Source organism: Thamnophis elegans, chromosome 6 (genome assembly GCF_009769535.1).
Source record: "Thamnophis elegans isolate rThaEle1 chromosome 6, rThaEle1.pri, whole genome shotgun sequence".
Classification (NCBI taxonomy): domain Eukaryota; kingdom Metazoa; phylum Chordata; class Lepidosauria; order Squamata; family Colubridae; genus Thamnophis; species Thamnophis elegans.
The window spans coordinates 3,576,832-3,604,504 of record NC_045546.1 but is presented as its reverse complement, the minus strand read 5'-3'; the positions used below and the strand labels follow the sequence as shown (position 1 = coordinate 3,604,504).

At 45.0% G+C, this 27,673-nt stretch overlaps 1 protein-coding gene across 2 annotated transcripts in view; it reads left to right on the top strand.

Moving 5' to 3' along the window:
* Positions 1-27,673, top strand: part of RSF1 (remodeling and spacing factor 1) — a 56,241-nt gene that overhangs the window by 13,087 nt on the left and 15,481 nt on the right. Inside the window, exons 2-6 of one of the 2 annotated variants that reach the window (XM_032219821.1) lie at positions 11,361-11,452; positions 13,829-13,921; positions 15,434-15,639; positions 18,178-18,323; positions 20,662-22,343. In XM_032219821.1, coding sequence (XP_032075712.1) covers positions 11,396-11,452; positions 13,829-13,921; positions 15,434-15,639; positions 18,178-18,323; positions 20,662-22,343 — 2,184 coding nt within the window. In that variant the 5' untranslated portion in view covers positions 11,361-11,395. Of the gene's footprint in view, positions 1-11,360; positions 11,453-13,828; positions 13,922-15,433; positions 15,640-18,177; positions 18,324-20,658; positions 22,344-27,673 lie in introns of both variants that reach the window. The other variant, XM_032219820.1, reaches the window with a different exon arrangement.

Here is a 27,673-nt window from a genome sequence, read left to right as displayed (position 1 = left end):
CACCCATTCACCCGCTTCTAGGCTTATGGTGGGTTTCTCTCTCTTTCTGGAGTGGTAGCTAATAAACCATTATTAAAACCATTTGCGAATGTTGTGCAAATTCTCACATTGCTCATTTTGCAGCCCGTTAACTGGATTTTTGATATCTCTCTGCGGCTCCTAAGTGGTTTTCTGACTGGCATGTTATTTATTTTAAGTTCAAAGTTACTCTAATGCTTTCTGTATTGGAACTGTATTTGTGCTACAGCCTGAATAAGCTCCTTTTCGATGAAAACTGATTTTTCAGTCCTCTTGGATTGGGAATAAAGATTATTTCATTGTCATCCTAAAACATTTTGCTCCTTAATTCAGAGCCCAACACATAACGTAACAGTCCCGATTTCAAATCCTGCTCTAATTTAATGGCTTCTTTCCTTTTCTCTTTGTGAAAAGAGAAAAGGATGTAGATGTGACTATATTTTTTAAAAAAATTCCCATTAACTGCAGAGAGTCTAATTTTTAAATACAGGTAGTCCTCGGCTTATGACCATAATTGAGCTCAAAATTTCTGTTGCTAACCGAGACATTTGTTCATTGTAGTTTGCCCCATTTTACAACCTTGCTAGTCACGGTTGTTAAGTGAATCACTGCGGTTGTTAAGTTGATCACGTGGTGAGGTGAATCCAGTTTCCCCGTTGACTTTGCTTGTTGGAAGGTGGCAAAAGGGGATCATGTGACCCTGGGACACCGCAATGGTCATAAAACTGAGTCAATTGCCAAATGTTTGAATTCCGATCATGTGGCCATGAGGATGCTGCAACGCTTGTAATTGTGAAAACTGGTCATATGTCACTTTTTTTAGTGCCCTTGCAAGTTTGAACGGTCACTAAGTGAATTGTTGTAAGTTAAGGACTACCTGTATGGAAATTCATTGAGTAGGTTTCCGTTAGTTTCCTCCGCTTCAGAGAAACATCTAACATTTCCCTGTATTTGGTTTATTTCTTATTTATTGAGAAAGGAAGTACCATATTTTTCGGACTATAAGATGCACCGGAGCATAAGACGCACCATGATTTTGAAGAGGTAATTTTTTTAAAAAAAGTTTTTGCACTCTGCAGGCCTCCCAAACCCTCTGCATGCCTCATTTTTTTTGGGGGGGGGGCATATAGAGCTTTGGGAAGCTTGTAGAGTGCTACTGGGGGCTGCCCCCCCCTATGGGCCATTTTTTGAAAAAAGGGGGGCATGCAGAGCTCTTAAGAGTGCTCCTGGGGACTGGGGGGGGAGCAAAAATGAGAAAAAAAACAGCCCGTTTTTCACAAAAATGGCCCCCTTTGCAAAAATGGATGTGCAGAGGCTTTGGGAGGCTTGTACAGTGCTCCTGGGGGCTGGGATGGGGCAAAAGCGAGCAAAAATGGCCTGTTTTTAGCTCATTTTGCCCCTCCCCAGACCCCAAGAGGACTCCGGAAGCCTCCTAAAGGGGGCGGGGTTTCAGTAGGCCAAAAATGCTGTATTCAGTGTATAATACGCACCCAGATTTTCACCCTCTTTTTTGAGGGAAAAGGGTGTGTCTTATACTCCGAAAAATGGTAACGCATAAAATCGGAAGGGACCTGCATACCACCCATTGCAGCATCCCCATGGTCATGTGATCAAAATTCAGACAATGGCAACTGACTCATATTTATGACGGGTTACAGGCTCCCGGAGTCATGTGATTGCTTTTTGTGACTTTCTGACAAGCAAAGACCACAAGGAAGCCAGATTCACAATAATCGGGTTAACCAACTTAACATCTTCAGTGATTCCCTTAACAACAGTGATCTCCTTTTGTGACCAAACTCCATGGGAAAGCCGGATTCATTTAACAACCATGTATCTAACTGAACAACTTCAGTGATTCACTTAACCGTAATGGCACAGAAGGTTGTAAAATGGAGCAAAACTCACCTGATGTCTTGCTTAGCAACTGAAATGTTGGGCTCGGTTGCGGTTGTAAGTCGAGAACTACCTGTACTCCAATGCAGGAGGCTATACAGAAACCTCTTAACTCCTTGCCGCCATCTATTTGCACAATCTGATTTTTTTTCCCATCGCAAATAGGACTTTCGTGCTGAATTACTTAGTATTAGCATAGCCTTTATTGTCATTGTACAAAATAAATACAACGAAATTGGTTTTAGCTCACTGGTGCAATTCATGGCAACAAATACAAATGACATAAATAATATAAAGAATAATCCCAATGCAAGTAATTAGCGGAAAAGAAAAAAGAAAGAACTAGAAAACTAGTCGTGTGTTTTCGCTCGTGCATGCAGTGATTGTGGTTGTGTTTAAGAGTCTGACAGCCCAAGGATAGAAACTATTTTTAAACCTACTTGCCAGCCCTTAAGAGAATACAGGTTGTCTTTTACTTACAACAGTTCATTTAATGACTTTAAAGTTGCAACAGTAGTGGAAAAGTGACTTAGGACCATTTTTCACACTTAACAACCAACGCAGCATCCTCACAGTCACGAGATAAAAATTCAGACACTTGGCAACTGACTTATAGCATCCTGGGCTAATGCGATCCCCTTTTGTGACTTTCTGTCAGTAGGAAAGCTCAGATTTGGGTTTCCCCAGTTGTGCCAACACGGTTCACCGACAAATGCGCGATAGACATATGCATGACGACAAAACCGTGATGTCAAAATCGCGCCAACAAATGCGCGCCGACAAAATCACGTCATCAACAAACTACATAGTGGGACGTGTAAACGTACGTTTTAACCCTAACCCTAATTGTGCTTTTGTCGGCGCGTTTTTGACGGCGCAGTTTTGTCGGCGCGCATATGTCAATTGCGCAATTGTTGGGTCACGTGCCAACATGACTCACTCTATAAATTGGAACTTTGAGCAATACTTTGCCTTGGATTCTGATTTAATTTTGGATGTTATTTGGAACCCTGACATTAGGTTCACTTGGCAGCTGGGTGACTAACTGAACAACGGTTCACTTAACAACGGTGGCAAGAAAGGTCGTAAAATGGGGCAAAACGCACTTAACAAACTTAACATTCATAGGTGAGTTAGAATTGCCCGTAGGCATTGCCATATACCATGTTTCCCCCAAAATAAGACCCAACCGGAAAATTAACCCAGCCAGACGGATGCATTTCGTTACCATATTTCCCCGAAAATAAGACATAATCAGAAAATAAGTTTCCACCACAAAACCGCGGTCGACTAAAGCGTGCTCGACGAAACCGCGTACCTGACGTCATCACAGCGCGATGAAAAAAGCACGCTGTGAGCGGTAAAGCTAAAATTAACGCGTAAACCTAAACCTAACTCCCCGAAACCTAACCCTAAACCTAACCCTAAACCTAACCCTTAACCTAACGCTAAACCTAACGCTAACCCTTAACCTAACCCTAACGCTTAACCTAACCCTAAACCTAACCCTTAACCTAACCCTAAACCTAACCCTTACCTTAATGTGAATCGGCTTGCTTTAAAAGCGCTTTTTAAAGTGCCCTTTTTTCTCCGCGGTCGTATTTGTCGCGCTGCTGATGACGTCAGGTACGCGCTTTAATCGGGCGCGCTTTAGTGGACCGCGGTTTTGTCGTGCCACGGAAAATAAGGCCCAATGCGCCTTTTGGAGCAAAAATTAAGATAAGACCCGGTCTGATTTTGGGGGGAACACAGTTCCTATGCTGTGAAGGGTTTGACGGGTAAGCAGATGGCTGCAGGCTGATGTGCACACCTCCCAAATCCCAACATGGCGATGTGTGGAGATGCGTGTCCTGCATGCTGATTGGTCGATCCAACTTCCTCTTGGGACGTGGGTAGCAGGCAAGAGCACATACAAGCAGCACAATGGACTAGATAGCTATAAATGCAATATCTATGCACGCATCCCTGAATGACAGAGGCACACATTCACACATTCCTGACATGAAGTAACAGTCTAATCCAGACTTCCAAGGACTCCCCAGCAAGCCAAGATTTCCCCGGAGTGACAAAAACACACTGCAATGCCCTGATGGCAGCTCCATCCCTTATGTATTTGTGCGCAGTGTTCTAACATATGTACACAACCGGTGGAGAGAGTGTCATTTGCTGCCCTCTCTCCTCTGTAGATACTTATGGCCCATTAGCTGAATTGGTGGTGTAGAAGTCTGTGGGGACAATTAACCACCGTAATGAGAAGAGACATCAAATGCCAGAAAGAAATCTCAGTGCATTTTTTGTCACAAAGTCATCTTAAGACACACACACACACACACAAGTGTTTATATTTCATATTGCCATAGTGATTTTTTTTTCCAGCTAAAAGGAATTAACAATGATCTCAAGGTTGTTTTTTTTTCCTTGGAGGAAGGTAATTAATGAAATTCCTCTTAATTATGTCACAAACCCACATAAAGTCTTCTTTGCCATATTGTTACCAGTGGATGAATATCCATAGTATATTGGGGAGTGGGTGTATACACATACACACACTATGCATGTGTGTGGGGGTGTGTGTATGAATGTACGTGTGTGTAGGTACACACACACACACACAGTAAAGGTTCCCCTCACTCATATGTGCTAGTCGTTTCTGGGGTAACATCTCATTTTCTAATCACAAATTTATTGGGGTTCCTGTTAAAAGGATTAGGATTTGACAGCCCAAGTGCAAGAGGAAAATGTCATCCTCCCTTCCAGTAAAAGGTTAAGGTTCCCCTCGCACCTATGTGCTAGTCGTTCCCGATTCTAGGGGGAGGTGCTCATCTCTGTTTTAAAGCCGAAGAGCCAGGGCTGTCCAAAGACATCTCCGTGGTCATGTGGCCGGCATGACTAAATGTTGAAGGTGCACTGAACGCTTTTTCCTCACCAAAAGTGGTCCCTATTTTTCTACTTGCATTTTTTTTACATGCTTTTGAATTGCTAGGTTGGCAGAAGCTGGGACAAATAATGGGAGCTCACTCCGTTACGCAGCACTAGGGATTCAAACCGCTGAACTGCCGACCTTTCTGATTGACAAGCTCAGCGTCTTAGCCACTGAGCCACCGCATCCCTACATACATACATACATACCTACTTACTTACTTACTTACATACATACATAATGTGTGGCGTATTCATCAGTAGCAATAGCACTTAGACTTATATACAGGTAGTCCTTGACTTACAACAGTTCACTTAGTGACCGAAGTTACAGGAGCACCGAAAAAAGTGAATTACGACCATTTTTCACGCTTTTCACCACCTCTAATATATATTACATAAACATGACACAAATAAATACAAAGGGATGCATATACCGCATATGTTATATGACCCATGAAACCCAGGTTTCCAAGAAGAAGAAAACCTTCCAAAAAGGTTTCCAGCAAGAAGATGGTTCTCAAAATTGGCTAAGCCTTGGTTGAGTGATGCGAGTGAAAGGAAAGCCACGGTTTAGGAGTCCTCGTGTCCAAACTAGGTGTGCGCGCGACAGCTGCCCTGCTCTGATATTCTGGAATTCAAACCTAACTTCGCCTAAGTAAATTTTTCATTAAATGGTGATGGTGGCAGCGGTCCTTAGTGAATCAATCTCTTAATAAAAGATGTAAACCTTGGCTGGTCGATCTGTATTCTTTGGGTAAACAGGGCTAGCATGGTAGCACTAGAACAGAGGTGGGTTCCTGCCAGTTCTAACCTCTTCTATAGAAGAGGTTCCACAAATCTACAGTGCCGTTTAGAACCGGTTCCAGCTCCCTCCCCCCGCCCGTCCACACAACATCAGGATGAAGAGCAAGAGGAGGAATTCTGGGAGTTGAAGTCTTAAAGCTGTCAAGTTTGAACACCCCTGGGATTTTTTTCCTAAAGGGTTAGGGGTGCAAGGATCTTGTAACTTGACAGCTTTAAGACTTGTATACTTCAATGCCAGAGTTCCTGAGCCAACATGACTGGAGGAGGAATTCTGGGAGTTGAAGTCCACAAGTCTTAAAGCTGTCAAGTTTGAACACCCCTGGCGGTTTTTTTCCTAAAGGGTTAGGGGAGCAAAGGTCTAGTAACTTGACAGCTTTAAGACTTGCATGCTTCAAATGCCAGAGTTCCTGAGCCAACATTTTGGTTGCTAAGCAAGAGCGTTGTTAAGTGAGTTTCACCACATTTTACAAGTTGGCCATGCCCACCCAGTCACATGACTGCCAAGCCACTCTCACTTGGTCGCATGGCTGGCAAGCCACTCCCACCCAGTCACATGGCCGGCAAACCACTCCCACAAAGTAGGCCACACCTACAGAAGAGGTTCTAAAACCTTTTGAAACCCACCACTGCACTAGAGGTTCTTGGTTTTGGACCAGGTGGTCAAGGCAAGGCAGGCCTTTAGAGCAGAGGTCCCCAGCCCGTGGACTGGCATGGGGCCGTAGCATGCCAGAAACCAGGCCACATAAACAAACCTCCTCACCCGTAGGATGCAGGCAGCACACAAAACCCCACCCTTTCTGGCCCGCGAAAAAACTTCTCTCCACAGAACCGGTCCCTGGTGCCCAAATGATTCAGGGGGGCCACCGCGTTAGAGAGTCCTTTACTGTCCTTTAGGAGAGGTTCAACAAACCAGCCCTCCAACGACCAGTAAAATTCCACCCTCAGCCCTTCTCCCCCTCCCCAAACAACAGCCCCTGTTTTACCGGGAAAGTCCGCCAGGCCAAGTCCAGGCATATGAGGTGGCTAGTCCTCGGGCCAACGACAAGAAACAAGGAAGGGATAAGGTAAGACTTAACGGCAGTCCTTAAAGCAAGGCCAAAAGGCAGGAGTCAAAGCCACAAAGCAATTCTTCCCGGCACAGAGTAACTCCCCATGGTTAAGTTGCTCCATCCCCCAGGTGTTCCTTGTGAGGAGGGGTGGGGCGGCCTCCTCCCGAGTAGCCTTGCAGCCCTTCTCTGGGCCGTCCCGCCTCTACTCCTCCGTTGCCCTTGGAAGGAGTGGAGAAGGCAGCTGTTCCTCATCAGAGGAGATTGGCTACCTATCAGCACCGCAGCCTTGTCAGCAGCTGATCCTCCCCTGGGTCTGTGAAGGCAGGCAGCTCTCCGTCTGGTCAACCACTTCCCCCAAGGCCTGAAGGCACCAGCATGGTCCTCAGTCCCGGCCTCTGCAAACAGGCCAATCCCTGTCAGATGGTCCCATTTGCTCCTCCTCTTTGTAAACTCCCATTCCTTCTAACACTGATGATGTTACCTAGTTAGGCAATGAAACGCCTGCAAGAAAACAACCCAGCTCAGACAGCATGAAGGATTTCTTGTGTATCTTCCTCCTCTTCCTCCTCGGGCTCTGATAGGGCCGTGACATTCTTTCTACGATTCTTCATCTCACAACCTTAAGGACTTGTTTGCCCTTTAAAAAAAAAAAACCTTCATTATTCAGCTATAATTATCCTAATTCTGAAAGAATCTTTTTCTGTAGCGGCAGCTCAAAGATAAGCTTCCTTTCATATCAGTAGATGCATTCCTTCGTACTAATGACGAAGCATTCCCACGGTGGTGCAGAAGCATGTGAAAAAAGTTATAGAAAAGTTTATAACTGGCTTTTAGCTTTGTAACGCATAAATTGTATACAAGACCATCTACTTTTTTTCAGCAAGTCTTCAAGTGGAATATGGGGCAAGGTTGTATTTTAAAATGGGACGTGGGCGTGCAGGAAGTCCTCTCCATTTGTGAAATATTTTGGGGAAAAAGAACACATCCGTGAACTTTTACAGTCAGTATAAATGTGAATTAAGCACTGGTTTCTTCAGTGAATGGAAACACAACTTAAGCTAATTTTTCAAACCAGTATGCCAAGGGCTTGTCAAACTCCCTAATGAATTAATCGGCCCCAAACTGCCAAATGTGAATTGAAGGAAACCAAAGATTATTATTTTTGGTGGTGGAAGGGTGGCATGCGTAAGATATATGTGTTAGAACTAACAAGATACCAAAAAGCAGAGTTGATAAGTGTTTGTGTAACAGTAAACACCCGACCAGAGATGATTACAAATCCCACTTTGTAAGGAGTTGCACAAATGCTGAGAAATGGAATCCCTGTGTTCACCGACAAATTTAACACAAGGACCCGTGTGTCGGCTATTTCGAGAATTTCTCTTGCTCTGAATTTCTTCCACAGCTTTGAGTGGAAATTCTGTTCTGACCTGAGCTTTCCCAGCAGCACGAAGCCAAGTCCTCGTCCCGATAAAACTTTTATTTAATTTACAGTGAATTCCTCTCCAGCAAAAGTCTTTCATCTCCCACAATCTTTCAAGATAGGTCACAATTACCAACCTTTATCAGGCTTGGAGAGCGGCCGGGCCGATATCTTTCAGACGCCGCAATACTTGGCAAGAATGCAAGAAGGAACTAATTGTCTCCTGCAAACTCCACTCCCCTTTCGCTCCTCTTTTATTCCCTGTGGGAGGGGCCATTCACCGTCCACCTGTGGCCTTACTCCCAAGTCGACTCTTGTTCCTTAGCTGTTCCCTTCGTCTAGCAACTCTGTGCATGCGCACACCGGGAACAGGCTCCAGCTGTTCTTCTGCCTCACTGATCTCCGACTCTGAAAGCAGCTGATAACTGTTGGATGGTCCTGGCCCCCTCTCTGCCTCCGACACAGAGCCCTCATCAGAGCCTTCCCCAGACTCCAGGACTGGCCCAGGTTCCTCCGCAACCACCTCGCTGTCCGAATCTGCTACCAGCACAACAAATTCTGCAGACTAGTCCAGCCTATCTGGAGGGTAGTTGTGTCCCTTATGAAGTTGTGTCCCTTATCAAATGACCCGAGTCACAATTGCACACTTGTGAGAGAAAACTAACAGTAGTATCTGAACGGTTATCGTTCTTAACCACAGCTTTTATCTAATGGCCCAAAGTTAGGGTCCAGGAGCACCCCCAGATCTTGGGTGATTATCTAGTTTTAAAAGCAACAATAACTGGGGTGGGGGAGCAAAAATCATTTCTGAATCAGTTCAGACTTCATTTTTACCTGTTAAGCCTGAGCTACAGAGAAAGAAATGGCAAAAGGAAGAAATGGCTGAAATCTCGCCGCACTGCCCATTCACCCAGTGTTATTGTTGTGCCTTCACCCTCCAGAAGCCTTCGGGCTTGTTCTCCATTTCCCACAATTTGCCAGAGAACTACGGCAGGAGATAGTTATTGTTGCCAGGGCCCTGTTTGTGCTGTTCCCACCGGTCTTTCATAAAGCTGCATGAAACAGGAGATGCGAGAAAGAAAGAAAGAAGGAAGGAAGGAAGAAAGAAGAAAGAAAGAAAGAAAAAAGAAAGAAAGAAAGAAAGACAGAAATTTAGCTTTTCGTAGCGGCTGCTCATCCAGGAAGAGGTTACTTGCAGTAAGTTTAAATAGCCGAAGGTGTTCGCCGTGTCATTTAGCTTCTCGTTGACTTTTCAGCCTTGGGTTGGTCGTCTGTGAAAAGGGGATGGTGTAAAATGTCAGACATTTTGGAAAGGGTTCAGCATGATGGGGCCGAGCAGTCAAGTTGAAAATGCATTTCTTCGTTTGTTATCAGGGAACAATTTGATTTTTGATTTCTTTTCTTCCAGGTCTATTCCAAACTGGGGCATTTGCCATGGGCAGTTGGAAAACAGGGATTTGCCAAGTTGATAATATCGCATAGAGGATGGATGGATGGATGGATGGGTGGATGGGTGGATGGATGGATGAATTAGACACCGTCAAGTTCTTTTTTGAGTCCTATCGATCACAAGGACAGATTTTCTCCATGATGATCTGTCCCCAACACTAACATATTCTGTGGGGGTGTGTGAGAGAGACGGAGGGAAGAAAAGGAAAGGAAGGGAGGATGAAGGAAAGAAGAGGAAGGAAGGGGAGGGAGGGAAAAGGAAAGAAGGAAGGAAGGGGAAATGGTGCGGGAAAAGGAAGGAAGAAGGAAGGAAGAGGAGGGAGGGTGGGAAAAGGAAGGGAGGGAAGAAAAAAGAAATAAATAAAGAAAGAAGAGGAAGGAAGGGGAGGGAGGGAAAAGGAAGGAAGAAGGAAGGGGAGGGTGGGAAAAGGAAGGGAGGGAAGAAAGAAAAAGAAGAAGGAAGCGGAGGGAGGAAGGAGGAAAGAAGAGGAAGAAAGAGGAGGGAGGGAGGGAAAAGGAAGGAAGAAGGAAGAGAGGGCAGGAAAAGGAAGGGAAGGAAGAAAGGAAAGAAGAGGAAGGAAGGGCAGGGAGGGAAAAGGAAGGAAGAAGGAAGGGGAGGGAGGACAGCAAAAGGAAGGGAAGGAAGAAAGAAGGAAAGAAGAGGAAGGGAGGGGAGGGAGGAAAAAGGAAGGCAGATGGCAGGAAGGGGAGGGAGGGTGGCAAAAAGAAGGGAAGGAAGAAAGAAGGGGAAGGAAGGAAGGGGAGGGAGAGAGGGAAAAGGAAGAAGGGAAGGAATGCTTTATGAGATTTTTCAGCGTCATCTTGAGAATACAGGTAGTCCTGTATAGGACTAGTGCAGCCTTCCCATAGTCACAAAAGGGGATCTCATGGCCAGTTAGGCGACTGCTTGCAAGTGGAGGACTTTCGGTTAATAACAAAGAGCTTGTAGTCCTCAACTTGCCACTGTTCATTTAGTGACCGTTCAAAGTTACAACGGCGCTGAAAAAAGGGGCTTGTGGCCGTTTTTCCACGCTTACGATCTTTGCAGCATCCCCATGATCATGGGATCAAAATTCAGCCACTTGGCAACTGACTCATATTTACGACGGTTGCTCTGTTCTGGAGTTATGTGATGGGCTTTGGCGACCTTCTGAATAGCCAAGTCAATGGGGAAGCCAGATTCGCTTAACAGCCGTGTGACTGACTTATCAACAGCAGTGATTCACTTAACAGCTGTTGCAAGAAAGGCCACAAAACCGGGCAAAACTCATTTAACCAGTGTCTCACTTAACAACAGAAATTTCCGGCTCAGTTGTGGTCGTAAGTCAAGGACTACCTGTATTTTTATACTCCTGGCTGCTAAATCAATAAATGCTCGAAAGTGGAAATCCTGAATATATTTTATCATCGAACAATTGGTGTGATTCCCTGTGAATAGATGTTCTTAGAAAACTTACTAATAAAATTAGAATATTATCTTCTTAGAACGATGAATCTCATTTTAATTATTGGGAAGGATTATGCAAGCTATGCTATTAATGGTAACACTTCTTAATTAACCTGGTTTTATATATTGGAAACTGGTTGAATGTGGAGATATTATTCTTGGAGGTTGTATGCTTGCCTCACAGAATTATAAAAGTAGAGAAATGTAACAGAAATAGCATTTATGTTCAAGAGCAAAGCAGAAAACCATTTCACAATTGATAATACACTTCTATTTACTATGTAGTTTCATTTCTCTGTTGCATTTCTTTAAGCAAGCGAACAAACCGACTTTTCCTCCTTTTTCTTCCTAGTTCCACGAGAATTGGTCGAACTGCATCTGAAACTGATGAGGAAGATTGGGAAATCCGTCACCGCCGACCGATGGGAAAAATACTTGATCAGGGTATATCGATTTTATATTCCTTTGGAAAATATAATATTGGATGATGAGAGCTTCACAGTGTTTAATAATATCCCATCTAAAGTGAAAAACGTCTGCGTGGATTTGTGATCTGAACTGAGCACCTGTAATTTATATTGCTTTATTTGTTTCTTAGTACGGTTTGATTGCTTATTAGTAACCTATGACTATCGCTAAGTGCTGTATTTCCTGGTTCTTGATGAATATATTTTATTTTTCCTTTATGTATGTTGAGAGCTTATATACCTAAGACAAATCCCTTGTGTGTCCAACCACATTTGGGCAATGTTGCCCTTTGTGTTTTAAAATACCTGGTTCTCTGCTTCGCCCAGATAGATGAAAAGCACCTAGCGTGTCTCATCCGATAAAACCAGTTTTGAACTGGCTCAGTAATTGAATAGGAACCACCAGGAAATGCCAAGCCTGTAGATTGGGAAATCAAAAGTCATCCCAAGAAAAGGAAGCGGCGAAACGTTTCTCTCTTTCTCCCAAGAAGGATGTATGGACCTACGATTATATGCATGAAAATCACCAGGAGTTGAGCTCAACTCCAAAGAGACTTTGATTCTGTCCAATCTGGGGGAAACGGCAAATGGTTCCCCGCTTTTTTTTTTTTTGCATTTTTTAAAAAATTTTAAACATAAAAAACAACATTAAAAAATTCTCATCCGTTACATACAGCGTGTCATTTGGTTACAAGTGTTTTTGCATCCATATTCTCAATTACATATACAATCACAGATTTTCTGTCTAATATAACGGTTCCACCACGATACCGTGAAGCCCTTATCCGCGGAGACATAAGCGCGAAGGGCTAATCCGCGCCGTTCGAAGCGCTAAGGAAAAACGCGACCCTACCACAATGACATAATCGCGGAGGGCAAATCCGCGCCTTCCGAAGCACTCAGTACCCTAAACCTAACTCTAAACCTAACCCTAAAGCAAACCCTAAAGCAAACCCCTAAACCTAATCCTAACCCTTACCTTAATTTAAATCGGCTTTCTGCTGCGGCGCTGTTTTAAAGCGCCCTTCTGTTGCCACACTGTTGTCGCGGCGGTGATGACGCGCGGTGATGACGTCGCGGCTTTAGCGACGCGATTTTATCACCGCTATTTTGACGAGCGCAATTTTGTCGTGCCACGTAATATAACTAGATACCTCACTTTCATTGTACAACATATATTCAATTATGATTAATATTTCTTTCTTTTCAATAAACCTAATTCCCTTACATTCTTGATTGTCTTTTTAATAATGATATACCTGTAAAAACCTGGCTGTTCCGGCCGGCCTGGGGCTGTTGACCTCATTGTTGAGGTCCAGCCCCAGTTAGAATGAATGCATGTGCTTTGCGATTTTAAACTGTCTTTTTTTTTCTTATTCTGTTCTTTCTCTTTTTCTTCTTTTGTAAGCCGCCCGGAGTCCTTCGGGATTGGGCGGCATATAAATTTTAATAATAAATAATAAATAAATAAATATAATCACTTATCCCATTCTGAATATTTTTACAGTATAAAAGAATTTACCAACTGTTTATATTTATATGTCACTATTTTCAATTATGTATAATCCCACCAATCATCCATCGAGTATGCTTATGTTCATTATTGTCTTTGTACATCATACAGTCAAACAAAAATGTTATTCCTTCATTTTTCAACAAGGTATTCTAAATACTCACTTCATATATATATATATATACCAATTTTTGATTACCTCCTTATTAAAATTATTTATCAACAACAGGATATATATCCCCACTTTTTTTGAGATAGTTAAGATTGGAGCATAAACCATTTCGCCCAGTGAAATGTCATGTCAGGGAGAGTTTTAGTAGCGCATAGATTACTATAAGTTGTTGTGAGTCACGGGAGACTATAGCACAGGGGTGTCAAACTGAATTTCATGGAGGGCCGCATCAGGGCTGTGGTTGGCCTCAGGGGCATGGCTGACTGGGTGGGTGTGGTCAACTGGGTGGGCATGGCCAGCTTGACGCCACTCCCCAAACTGCTGGCATGTTTCCTCTTCACACTGTAGACCAGGCTGAAGAAACGCGAGCTGGCCCCTTTCATTTTCCAGGATGGCCCTGTAGGCCAGGTTCCAACCAACATCACGGGCCAGATTTGGCCCACGGGCATTGTGTTTGACACCCCTGCTATTGCAGCATTAAAATTTTGATCAAGAAATCAACTAGGAGTACGCCAGCAACTCACCTCCCACTTCACCTCCAAGTCTTGATTCCTACTTTCTTTCCAGAGACACCGGAAAATACAATTGGATCTGACAGGAAATGTATCGTGTGTGCTTGCGGTGGCGGGAAGATTCCTCAGTACTTAATCTAAAAGTTTGCCTTGTAGATGTGTCAAGACTTCAACAGCACCTGGGCGTGGGAGATGGAGAAGAAAGGATACCTTGAAATGAGCACCGAATGCAAACTGGGAATTTTGAAGGTATTGATCTTTTTCTCGGTAGCGCTGCTCGGTTTCCTACTCGGCTTGCAAGCTACGACAAACATAGAAACAGAAGCCCCCTCCCTCTCCCCCCCCCCCCCACAAAAGACGCAGCTGCTTTAAAGAGGCCTTGCGTTCCCACCCATTTTAAAGGGGTCTAGGACAATTCACCTCTACGCTAATATTAAAGGAATAGCGGAATAGAATCGTTAAAGGATGGGAAAGGAGAGACAGAATGAAATGTGAATGGCAAACATTAAAATATTTTTTTTATTTGTTTTAAATAATTTAATAGAATTGTTAAATTGTCCTGCACCGAGTTGCCCCACGTTGAGTTGGCCGCCTTGAGTTGGTTGGTTTTCTGAATCATTTTGAAAATGTGCACCATTCTATTGAATGTGTTCCTTCTAAATTAGAAAAATAGCACTTAGCAATAGCAATAGCAGTTAGACTTATATACCGCTTCATAGGGCTTCCAGCCCTCTCTAAGCGCTTTACAGAGTCAGCATATTGCCCCCAACAACAATCCGGGTCCTCATTTTACCCACCTCGGAAGGATGGAAGGCTGAGTCAACCCTGAGCCGGTGAGATTTGAACAGCCGAACTGCCGAACTGCAGTCAGCTGAAGTAGCCTGCAGTGCTGCATTTAACCACTGCGCCACCTGTGCCACTTGAGGTGGCCCATAAAAGACACAAAGAAATTTATAGCCCCATAGCATAAAACCACAGGTAGTCCTCTACGTACGACGACAATTGAACCCCCACATTTCTGTTGCTAAGCGAGACAGTTGTGGAGTGAGTTCTTCCCTATTTTACGACCTTTCTTTGCCCCAGTTGTTAAGCGAATCTCTGCAGTTGTTGAAGTTAAATCACACGGTTGTTAAGTAGTGAAGCTTGATTCCCCATTGGCTTTGCCGGTCAGAAGGTCGCAAAAGGGGTTCACGTGGCCTCAGGGACCCTACAGCCGTCACTAATACAAACCAGTGGTAAGGATCCAAATTTTGATCACGGGGTGGGATGCTGCAGCGGTCGTAAGTGTAAAAAATGGTCATAAGTCACTTTTTCTAGTGCCATGGTAACCGGTCACTCAAACGAACTGTTGTAAGTCAAGGAGTGCCTGCTTTTCATGAAAACTGGCCCGTTATTTTGCCAAAAAAAGGTATGCATAGCCTTTAGGAGGCTTGTAGAGTGCTGCTGGGGGCTGGTGGGGGGGAATGGTCTGTTTTTTGCTTGTTTTTGCCCTCTCCGGCCCCCAGGAGCTCTTTGCAGGCCTCCCAAACCCTCTGCACGTCCATTTCTTTGCAAAGCGGGAGGGGTTTCAGGAGGCAAAAAATGCTGTATTCAGTGTATAAGACGCACTCAGATTTTCACCCTCTTTTTTTGGGTGGGAAAGGTGCGTCTTATACTCCGAAAAATACAGTACGTTGAAGGAACGCACTTTGGATCTTCCTGAAAATGTTTTAAAGCTCTGCTTCTCCTTTTTTTCCCCTCCCCTTCCTGTCTCTCCTCAAGTACCTTTGCGAATGCCAGTTTGATGACAATCTAAAGTTTAAGAACATCATCAACGAGGAAGATGCCGACGGCATGCGCCTTCAGCCCCTCGGCCGAGACAAAGATGGTTTGACCTACTGGTACCAGCTGGACCAAGAGCATAACGTCCGCATGTACGTAGAAGAGCAGGACGATCCAGAGGGAACTTCGTGGAAGTGCATCGTCAGGTAACTGTTTCATTTCCGGCTGCTCGGTTAACCTGGTGCCCCTCGGCCTTCTTGTCCCCAAAGGTGCTTTTTTTTTCCAAGAGGCAACTGGACCGTTTCCCCTTGAAGACGTTTCGCTTCTCATTCAAGAAGCTTCTTCAGTTCTGGCTGAATGGTGGAGGATGGGAGGATTTATATTCCTTGCAGTCGATTGGTCGACAGCAAGGAAAATTGGTCCTTCGGAGGCCTTCGGAGCATTCGGAGACTCCAGCTTGTCCAGAATGCAGCCGCGCAAGCGATCATGGGTGCACCTCGGTTCACCCACGTAACACCTATCCTCCGCGAGCTGCGCTGGCTGCCTATTGGTCTCCGGATACGCTTCAAGGCGCTAGTCGTCACTTATAAAGCCCTTCATGGTATTGGACCTGGGTACTTGAGAGACCGCCTGCTGCCAATCACCTCCACTAGACCGATTAGATCCCACAGATTAGGCCTCCTCCGAATCCCATCCGCCGGCCAGTGTCGACTGGCGACTACCTGGAGGAGAGCCTTCTCTGTGGCTGCTCCGACCCTCTGGAACGAACTCCCCGTGGAGATTCGAACCCTCACCACCCTCCAGGCCTTCCGCAAAACCCTTAAAACCTGGCTGTTCCAACAGGCCTGGGGCTAAAGAGCTGTTCCCCCCGTCTCGAATGGTATGACTGTCGCGTGTTTTAAATTATGCATTGTTATGTGTCGTTTTTAATCTTTGTCTGTATCCCCCTTCCCTGGTTTGAGTTGCGAGCCGCCCTGAGTCCCCTTCGGGGGAAAAGGGCAGCATATAAATATAATAAACAAACAAACAAAGGAAAGAAACAAAAGTCCAGTTGTCTTTTGAAAGGCACCTTTGAGACAACCATGGCTTGGATGACTCCGAATCTCCATAGATATCACTCAAGCTTGCTGACTGTAGAAGGCTGGGAGTATAAGACGCACCAAGGTTTGAAGAGGCACATTTTTTAAACAAAGTTTTTGCATTCTGCAAACCTCCCCAAAATGGCCCGTTTTTCACAAAAACGAGCCCAGTTTTTTTTTTTCTTCCCAAAAACGGGCATGAATAACCTTTAGGGAGCTTGTAGAGTGCTCCTGGGAGTTGGGGGGGGGGGGGGCAAAAACGAGCAAAAAACGGCCCTTTTTCGCAAAAATGGGCCCGTTTTTTGTCAAAAAAAGGGCATGCATACCCTTTAGGAGGCTTATAGAATGCTCCTGGGGGCTGGGAAGCGTGGAATTGAGCAAAGAATGGCCCGTTTTTCACTCATTTCTGCCCTCCCCAGCCCCCAAGAGGACTCTGAAAGCTTCCTACAAGCAAGCACGGCCATTTTGGTGAAGGGGATGGAGTTTCATGAGGCCAAAAATGCTGTATTCAGTGTATAAGACGCACCCAGATTTTCAGCTTCTTTTTTGAGGGAAAAAGGTGGGTCTTATACTCTGAAAAATACGGTAAATGTAGTGTATTTGGAGGGCATTAGGTTGAGGAAGAATGGACTGGTGGTGGTGGTGTTTTTTTTAAAAAAAAAAAAACAGACTACCAGCAAGTTAGGCCATACTCAGATAATTTTTCCAAAGAAAATAGCTATGAGTTTCCAAACTCTGCCTGCAGCATGGTTAAAGATTCTTAACAGCTGCCTCTTGGGGCCTGCAACATGATATACTCCTTTTACATGGAAAAAAAAATAAAGAATTTAACCCTTACTAAGGGTTAAAAATATAGCCAGGGATTCGGGCTTTTCCCATCAGCTGGAAAGTGAATTCCGATTCTTGCTCCGATTAAATGTTTGGGGTTCAAAATATTGGATCCTGCTAAGCACCGCAAATATATCTGAGAAATTGGTCTGTTTCTACTTGGAAACCACTTCTGGACTTTGTGCTTGAGGTAGAAAACAAATGAAACTTTGGTTTTGGGCTTTACCGATTTGATAGATTTTGTTGTTATAGAAACATCTAGTTTCTACTATTTTGTAAAAGTAAAAAGTTGAGGTTTGATGTTATTATTTAATTATACTGCACCAAAGGCGGTCGGAAGCCAACACCTTTTTTTCTCTTCCCCTTCCTTTTCTACATTTCTCCCTTCCCCTTTGCATACCCTCTTTTTCCTACTGTGTGCTTTTATATTTTTGTACTTTATATTGTAAACTCACAAAAACTGAAAAGTTAAAAATTAAAAAGATCTGAGAAAAAGATTCAGATTGATGCAACTCTTAATAATCGTTCCAGATCAGGGTTTCTAAAACTTAACAATTTTTAACACATGTGGTCTTCAGATCCCAGAATTCCCCACTCAGCTGAGGTGGAGAATTTATTCCAGTTGGGAAACACAGATCTAGATTTAAAACAAAAAACAAAAAAAAAACTGAGATAGTCCGTTGTGTTTCCCAGGCCGGATATTTTCCCTTCCTCTCCCCCTTGCTTGCAAAGGTTGGCAAGCAACTGCAGGCAGGCAGATTTGGGCAGGAGTGAGTGGCACATTACGTAAGGCTGCTATTTTTCTGAGGTTTGGTGCATGTCTTATTTTTCATCCAGAAGCCGAAATGAGCTGGCCGAAACTCTGGAGCTCCTGAAAGCACAAATTGATCCTGCCCTGTTGAAAACCCAGGATAACTCTTTGCAAGAGAGTCCTAGCACTGAAGAAGAAGAGGCCAAAAAGAGGGAAGGGACGGCAACGCAAGGTTGGAATTGAATTCTTCTTATCCTGCCCCGGTGGGCAGTCTGTGTTTCTATTTACTCCTCTTGAGAATTGGCACTCGAGCCACCACTGTGGGTTAGTGAAGTCCCATAATAAGCGTCCTTCAAGAGGGCCTATTGATTCTTCTTAACGTCTTAAAGTTTCAAAAGCTCGGCTAACTTGACTTTTAATTGTTGCAGAGCCAAAGTATTTGGAAGTTGAATTCGGCTCACAGAAACCTAACTGGGCCTTTTCTTCTGATGTGGACAAACACTAGTATTTTAATTTACTGTCCCTATGGCTTTGCCAATTGTACAGTGGCAGATCGGACAGCACTCCAGAGGGTCGACGTCATGGCCCAAAGGATCATGGGTTGCCCCCTCCCCTCTTTGGAAAAGCTTTATAGCTCCTGCTGCCTTAAGAAAGTTCAAAACATTCTTAAAGATCCATCTCATCCTGAGCTCCCCCTTTTTTTTTAAACTATTACCATCTGGCAGCTGGTTCAGGACAATAAAAACCAGGAATAATAGGCTGAAAAAACCAACTTCTATCCCAGGGCAGTAACTATATTGAATTCTACTGCATAGTGCAGTATTAATGCAATACCAGGGGTGTTCAATTCAATTGTGTAGAATGCGAAGGATGTGTGTTTTTGTTTCTATTTTTTATAGTTTTCTTATGTATGATGTACACTGAAGATGGCATTTAATTTCGTTGTACGAGGTGCAGTGACAATATAAAGTAAGCTAAACTAAACTTCTCCCAAGAGGAATACAATTCTGAAGGGCCTTGTTCCAGAGACAGGTGCAGGATAAGCCATTCTGGGTCACGCTGTTGGCATACACATGTTTTGCTTGTTTACCCGTGTCAGAAGCATCACAATTAAAATAAGGCATACCATGCAAGATAAAATCTAAAGTACAAGATTAAGATATGTACAACTGAAACAGATCTTGCCCAAAATTGTGTTCTGTCACACCTTCCAGGAGGTCTTCAAGTGTGCCCTGATCAGGACACAAATGGCAGTTATACATATGTGGTGTTGTCTGCATGTCACCACTATTGCAAAAGACAGAAGCCACCAGATAGCCTCATTTGTTCACGCCCATGAAGGTTTAGCAAGCTGCCCAGCCCTTATGATAAGGTAAAGGTTCCCCTAACACATATGTGCTAGTCGTTCCCGACTCTAGGGGGCGGTGCTCATCTCCGTTTCAAAACCAAAGAGCCAGCGCTGTCCGAAAACGTCTCTGTGGTCATGTGGCTGGCATGACTAAATACCGAAGGCGCACGGAATGCTGTTCCCTTCCCACCAAAGGTGGTTCCTATTTTTCTACTTGCATTTTTTACGTGCTTTCGAACTGCTAGGTTGGCAGAAGCTGGGAGAAGTCACGGGAACTCACTCCCTTACGCGGTGCAAGGGATAAGAACCGCCGAACTGCCAATCTTTCTGATTGACAAGCTCAGTGTCTTAGCCACTGAGCCATCATATCCCTTACCCTTTACGATAGACGTACACAAAAATTGCCCAGCTAATCTTTTTACTTCTGTTGCCTAGAGCCGTGTTTTTCAATTTTGCTAACTTTACAATGTGCGGAATTGAGATCCCAGAATTTTTCCTTCTTGTAGAACCTGAGAATGGAGTGTGCACCTTGGAGGAAGATGAGGTGGGATCAACGACGAAATGTGTAGAAGAAAAAGCTTAACATATCAAAATATCATTCCTAGGATTCTCATAGGGGAAGCGATGACATTTGTATGGATATGATTTGCTATTCTGAGTCATAATCTTGTCGTCATTTGAATTCACTTCCCAAAAGGAGCTTTGAAAAATATGGGGGCACAAATATATCATCTATCCGTGACTCTTTAAAGCAGCTGTGTCTTTTCCTTCAATTATATGATATAAGGGGACACAGATGTACCGCTATCTGCAATTCTTTAAAGCAGCTGTGTCTTTCCCCTGGATTATTTGATATCATATGGGGACACAGATGCAGCACCTATGTGCTGCTCTTTAAAACAGCTGCATTTTTCCCTGGATTATATATGGGGGCATAGGTGTAGCACTTGTTTGGAACTTCTTAAAGCAGACGCATCTTTTTCCAAAATCATATCATAGCTGCAGGGGACAGCCTTGCCTCCCTGGGAAAAGTAGCAGCTTTAACGAGATGCAGATGGATGTCGTGGCTGAAGTCCTGTACACATTCTAAGTATTGTTTCTGAATATTGTCCAAATCACTGCACCACCCTAGTAGCATGCATGTCTGTGATCTGAGCTGGGTATAATTAATGTTGATCCTTGTTCTAAATTTATTCTGTCTCTTTTTTTTTATTATAAGCAGAAGGCGAATTGAAGGTGAAGGAAGAAAAAAAGGAGCCAACAGAGGGACCGCCACAGCCCTGCGAAAACCTTCCACCTCCTGCCGCCCCGGCAGAGGAAAAGAAGATCAAAGTAGAGAAAGTGGAAGAGAGAGACATCATAAAGCTCCCCGTTATCGTAAAACTCGAAAAGCCTCCGGAGAACCGCGGGGAAGTGCAAGCTACCAAAGACGAAAACGACTCTTTCAAAGAGAACGTCAAGCCGGCTAAAGCGGAAGCGAAGGAGAACAAGCCGGAGCCAAAAGACTCCCGAGAGGTGAACAGCAACGCGGAGAGAACAGCCCTCGAACCCGAGAGGATCGAGTTCTGCGTCAGCGTCAAAACCCCGCAAGACGTGACGGAGAGAACAGCGGAGGAGAACGAGAAACTTAAAAACGACCAGCAGGCCAAGATCCCCCTGAAAAAACGAGAAATCAAGCTGACGGATGATTTCGACAGCCCGCTGAAAGCGCCCTTGCGGAAATGCATCACGCCGACAAAAGACGTTTCGAAAGAGGACGGAGGCAAACCCGAGGAGGAGACCTTTAAGAGGGTCCCCACCATCACCGACGGGAAGTTCCTGGTCAACGGGGAATTGGGTTGCGAGAAACTCGTGGCGAATAACCGATTGGAGCGTTCGCCTTGCCTGAAGGAAGAGGCTGCCGTTCTGCCGAAGGAGAAAAACGGGCTCGGAGAGGAACGGGTCCAAGAGGGTATCAGCACCATCGTCAGGACCAGCGATGTCGAGAGATGCATTTTGCATCCCACGAAGGAGGCCGTGGGAGTGATCGTGCCTTTACGGGAGGATACGGGCCCCAAAGGGAGCGAAAAACAGCTGGAGGCGAAGAAGTCGGACGGGGTGGCCGAGAATCTTTCCAAAGCGGGAGATCCTCCCAAGATTGAAGACTCTCTTAGAGTAAAGGACAGCGTGATACTTTCCAAAGACAGCTTGGAAAAGCCCACCAAGCTACCCTCTCCTAAAGAGTCGGTCCTGGTTTCCGACGCCGACGATTTGAAAAAAACTGGTCCTTCGGACGAGAAAACAGCAGCCTTGGCTGGTTTGGATGCCACTCCATCTTCTGTTTCAGTCCTTTCGTTTAAGAAACCCGTGGTGGAAAAAGAAGACTCCGATTCCCAAATCACTTTCGCCGATCAAAGGCAAGCGAGTCAGGAGCAGGAGGCGGAAACGCCCAAGGACTCCGAATCTCAAGAAGGAGAGCGGCCGACCACGGATGCCCTTCCAACCTCCGTCAAGGAACTTCCATCCGAGACGAAGAAAGAATCTGTAAAAACCAAGTGTAAATACAAGCTGATTTCCGAAGAAGAAAGTTCTCTCACCGAGAACAGGGAATTAACCTCTGAGAGGCAGAAAGACGGGATTAAGCTAACGATCCGAATCTCCAGCCGGAAAAAAAACGACCCGCTCCCGGCCAAGCCTTTGAACGCGGCCGCTGGGAAGGAAGAGGAGGTGGTCAGCGTTGGACGCATTTTAAGACGGTCCCCCCGGATATCGAAACCGACTCCCAAGGTCGTAGAGACTCGCGATCAGAAATCCGAGAAGAAACGAAGCGAGGAAGAGGACGAAAAAGTGGCCTCCGTGCAAAAGCAGGAAAAGAAAGAAGACTCGAAAAAGCAAGAGAAGGAGACGAACTCTAAAGCCCACAAGGTGAAATTTCAGAAGGGATTGCGGCCGTTTTGGGGATGGCGGTTAAAAACCCGGAGAGGAAAGCAAGCCCTCATTCTAAACTATGCATATCAGGGTAATTGTTTTACTGTATTTTTCGGAGTATAAGACGCACTCCCCACCCCAAAATACGGAATGTAGCCGAAAACACGAGGCATGGAGGAGGCGATGGTTTCTGGCAATCCCTGCAGCCTGGAACAGCTGATTGGGGGTATTCCGGGAGGCTGATTCACCCGCCAGTCAGCTGTTCCTGCTGAATCAGGCTGCAGTAAAATAGTGACCTGGGGGTTTGCTATTTGCTGCAAGGGGTTCCACAACAAAACTGCGCCCGACTAAACCGCGCCTGACTAAACTGCGTCGCTGACGTCATCAACAGGGCGACAACAGCACAGAGACAGAAGCACGCTGTAAACCCTAAACCTAAAATTAACCCCTAAACCTAACCCCCCTAAACCTAACCCTAAACCTAACCCTTAACCTAACCTTAAACCTAACCCTAACCCTAACCCTTAACCTAACCCTAACCCTAACCCTAAACCTAACCCTAAACCTAACCTTACCTTAAGTTGAATCAGCTTGCTTTCAAAGCGCTATTTAAAGTGCCCTTCTTTCTCCGTGCTGGCTGTTGTCGCCCTGTTGATGACATCAGCGACGCGGTTTAATCGGGCACGGTTTAGTCGAGTGCGGTTTTGACGGGTCACGGCTGCAAGGAGGTGTCAAGAGTTTGCAGCAGCAATCACATTCAGAAAGCACACACAAGTCACTGATTCAGCAGGATTCTAAACTTCTCTTTATATCTAATATAACACATGAAGTAAAATATGCAATACCAAAAGCAGGTTTTCCAACGTGATAGTTCAGCAGAGGAGAGAAGTCTTACTTTCAGTTTTAGTTTCAGATATCAGCACAGCAGGCAGCTTTAGTACAGAAGAAGCCACGCCCAGGCTCCTTGTTGTCTCCTTGTTGCTCACACAGCAGATACTGTTTGTTTCCAAACAGCCCTCAACTCTCTCACACACTGACAGGATGGCAGCCAGATGAATACCATGGATGCCAGGAGGCAGAGGCAGATTTTTCTTCTTGTTTTCCTCCCCAAAAACTAAGGTGCATCTTATACTCTGAAAAATACGGTAAATGGGTTTTCTCTGTTAGCAATGTGGGTAGTCCTCGACCTCCAACATTTTGCTTAGTGGCCATTCAAAGTTAACAACGCCACCAAAAAAAAGTCACTTACAACCATTTTTCGCAGTTACAACAGTTACAGCATTGCCTTGGCACATGAGCAAAATTCAGACACCTGGCAACTGGTTCGTATTTATGACCGTTGCTGTGTCCCAAGGTCAGGTGATCCCCTTTTGGGATGTTCTGACTATTGTGGCCCGCCAGTGGAGCTGGCAGCAGATTCGGACAGTGAGGAGTTTGGGGAGGAACATGGGCCAGTCCTGGAGTCTGGGGAAGGCTCTGATGAGGGCTCTGTGTTGGAGGCAAAGAGGGGACCAGAGCCGTATGCCAGTTATCAGTTGCCTTCAGAGTCAGACATCAGTGAGGCAGAAGAACAGCTGGAGCCTGTTCCCAGTGGGCGCATGCGCAGAGTTGCCAAACGAAGGGAACAGCTAAAGGAGAGGGGTCGACTCTGGTGTAAAGCCACAGGTGAATGGCCGATTCACTTACCAAACAAGGTAGGAAAGGTGGTAAAAATGGGACAAAACTCACTTCACAAATGTTTCGCCTGATAGCGGAAATTTCGGGCTCAATTGGTGTCATAAGCCGAGGACTACTTATGCCTTTGGAGTGTAAGTCAATTAGCTATGAGGACGTGGACAGGTGTAATTGAAACTATCTGTGTTTTTGATCAGGGAAAGGAGCATGTGGTACAAAGTGCATCTTTGAGACGGGATTTCCACCAGATTTCAAAAAGACTGTGGTGCACCCTCTCCCAGTGGTAGATTCAAATAATTTTAACAACCGGTTCTCTGCCCTAATGAACGGCTGGTAGGCATGGCAGGGTGGTCATGTGACTGGCAGGCATGGCCAACGTGACATCACTCAGTCGAGGGGCGCCTTGCCCAGCCTCCCCGCCCCTCCACTCCTCTTTTGGCACTGTTTGCAGTCTTCCCCCTTGGATGGTGGCCAGGAGGCCAGGCAGTCCCACACTCGACCCTGACTGGGCAGGTGGGGGGGGGGAGGGCCGGCTGGCAGAGGGGTGTTGCTGGCGTTGCAGCCTTGCAGTCCCTGACTGCGCCCTGGTCAATGGCAGCCTCTGCAGGCGAGGCACCTCCTCCCCAGGCCCCCATCCATTTCCCCACACACCCAGACGGAGAAACCTGGGTAAAACGCCAGTCAGGCAAGGAGTGGCTGGGAGGAGATGGGCGAGGTGGGGGGCAGCCAATGGTGGCATCAGCCGATTCGCTAAACTGCAGGATGTCAACTTGTAAAGCGTTTCCATGGCTACTATCAAGTCAACATAAGAAAAGGGGGGAGGAAAGGGAGTAGAATTCCATGCATACCTTTGGCCAGAGTCAGGTCTCATATTCCTACAGCTGGCGTGTGAAATGCGCATGTTCATAGCCTGCCTAGCACCTTGTTGGTGGATGTGATTTATGACACAGACAGAAGAGAGGGAATACAGGGAGTAAAGTTCAAACGCAATTAGGCGGGAATTAGTTTCGGTTCCACAGAAGAACATGCCAAAATGTTGATCCTAATAAGTGAATGGATTTCTTTTTAACTTTGTCTCGAGGCTCGTAAATTAATTAGGTCATCCTTTGGAAACTTCACACAGAGAACGTTAGCTACTGCTTCGCGCGAACCGATACAAAGAGGCTGAATCCCACCACTGGCATCCATGGAGCCAGCCCAAACTGGACAGGTTTAATTCCAGAGTCCAACCCACCCTTTCTTGGGAATGTTCTTGAGAAGGTGTGTGGCTTCCAGCTTCGGAGGGCCCTGGAGGAAGTATATTATCAGGATGATTTCCAATTGAGACTTAGACCCAGACACAGTACTGAAAATTGTTACAATTGGTGATTTCCTGTGATGAGCCTGGAATGGGGTAGTTTGTCCAGCTGGACTCTCTTTGATCTCTTGGCAATTTTTTAAATACTTGTAGTCCTTGACTTAATGGTCACAATTGAGCCCCCAATTTTCTGTTCCTGAGACCATTGTTAAGTGGGGGTTTGCCGCATGTTATTATGACCTTTCGTGTTAAAGTGAATCACTGCAGTGGTTAAAGTTAGCAACTTTGGTGGTTAAGTAAATCTGGCTTCCCCCGTCGACTTTGTCAGAAAGTCGCAAAAGGGGGATCGCACGACCTTCCGGGACATTGCAACCGTCACAACTACGAGTCAGTTTCCAAGGGTCTGGATTTCGATCACGCATCCATGGAAGGATGCTACACCAGTCGTGTGAAAAACGGTCAAAAATCGCTTTTTCAAACTGCTGTTAGGCGAGGACTAGCTGTGTTGACAAAGGACACGTTTGATAATGACCTGTGTTGTGCTTGGGATGGGTTTGTTGGTCCGTTTGGCTTCTCCTTACTCTCTTGGCCCCTTTCAATATTACCACGATGCAAGGAGTCGGCTTTAGTCTGGCCAGGTTCTGTCGGTAGGCGAGGAGCAATGCAGGAAAGCGCTTAGAAGTTACTCTGTCTTGGTTTTCTGGGAGCCTGACAGTGAGTAATTTACAATGGAAACAGAAACTTCCCCTCACCCTTTTGCAGTTCTGCGAGTATGTGTAGAACTGCCCTTTGGTAACAAAAAAGGAAAAATTGCTTTAAGTGAATGAAATCCAGTTTGGTCGAGTGGTTAAGAAACCGGGAGATAAGTGAGTTCTGGTTTTGCCTTAGCCACCAAAGCGGGGAACAAATCATCAGGTGAGCTGAGGTGGCACAGTGGTTAAATGCAGCACTGCAGGCTACTTCAGCTGACTGCAGTTCTGCAGTTCAGCTGTTCAAATCTCACCGGCTCAGGGTTGACTCAGCCTTCCATCTTTCCGAGGTGGGTAAAATGAGGACCCGGATTGTTGTTGGGGGCAATATGCTGACTCTGTAAACCGCTTAGAGAGGGCTGGAAGCCCTATGAAGCGGTATATAAGTCTAAATGCTATTGCTATGATGATTTCTAGTCCTGCCTTAGGCATGAAAGCCAACTAGGTGACTTTGACAAATCACCAGGTAAAACTGAATTCTAGTCCCGCCTTAAGCATGAAAGCCAGCTAGGTCACTTTGGGCAAATCATCAGGTGACAGGGACTTCTAGTCCTGCCTTAGGCATGAAAGCCAGCTAGGTGACTTTGGGTCAATCACCAGGAGACTGTGAGTTCTAGTCCCACCTTAGGCATGGAAGCTGAGTGGGGAACTTTGGGCCAATCACCAGGAGTCTGTGAGTTCTAGTCCTGCCTTAGGCATAAAAGCCAGATGGGAGACTTTGGGCCAATCACCAGGAGACAGTAAGTTCTAGTCCCGACTGACAGCAAACTGGGTGACTCTTGGCCAATCACCGGTAGGCTGTGACTTCTAATCCCATTTTAGGTATGAAAGCTGACTGGTGACTTTGGGCCAGTCTTAGTCCAACTTACCTCACAGGGTGGTTGTTGTCAGGAAAATAGGAAGAGGAAGGAGTCTTCCGTATGGTCACCACCTTAAGTTATTGATGATGATAATAATAATAATAAAGGCAGGATATAGTAGAAATAACTCAATACATTAAAAAGACCAATCATGCAGCTTCACGTAGCACTAGGAGACACAGCAGTTTTCTTTTTTAAAAAAAATATATTTTTATTTTCAAAACAAACATACAAATCCTCCTTTTTTACAAACCGTAGAAAGTGTATCAGTTGGTTACAAAAGGCTTTTGTGCATCTCTTCCACCGTCATCAAATATAATTCATATTAATTCCAGTATCTTAACTCAGACATTTATTATATTACCATCATCATACCTCCACTTTTATTTGACTATGATTGTTTAAACGTCCTTCATCATAAAATGTACCAAGATTTAATACATAACCACATACTGGCATTTCATTGACTTATTTATAAAATCCTCCATTAACACTAAATCCTCATATCCTATTCTAGCTGAACATCCATAATATTTAATAACAAAATTTTCTAAGCCTCCGTTCCAAATCCCTGTTTACAATTTACATCCAGTTCCCTTATATTATACCCATACATATATATATATATAAATTATTGTCATTATCCTTTCTTTATTTGACTATATCCCATATCATAACATTTTCCCCCCTAATAATCAAAACTTAACTCTGTCTAATTTAGTTCTTTTTTACTGTTGTTATTATTAT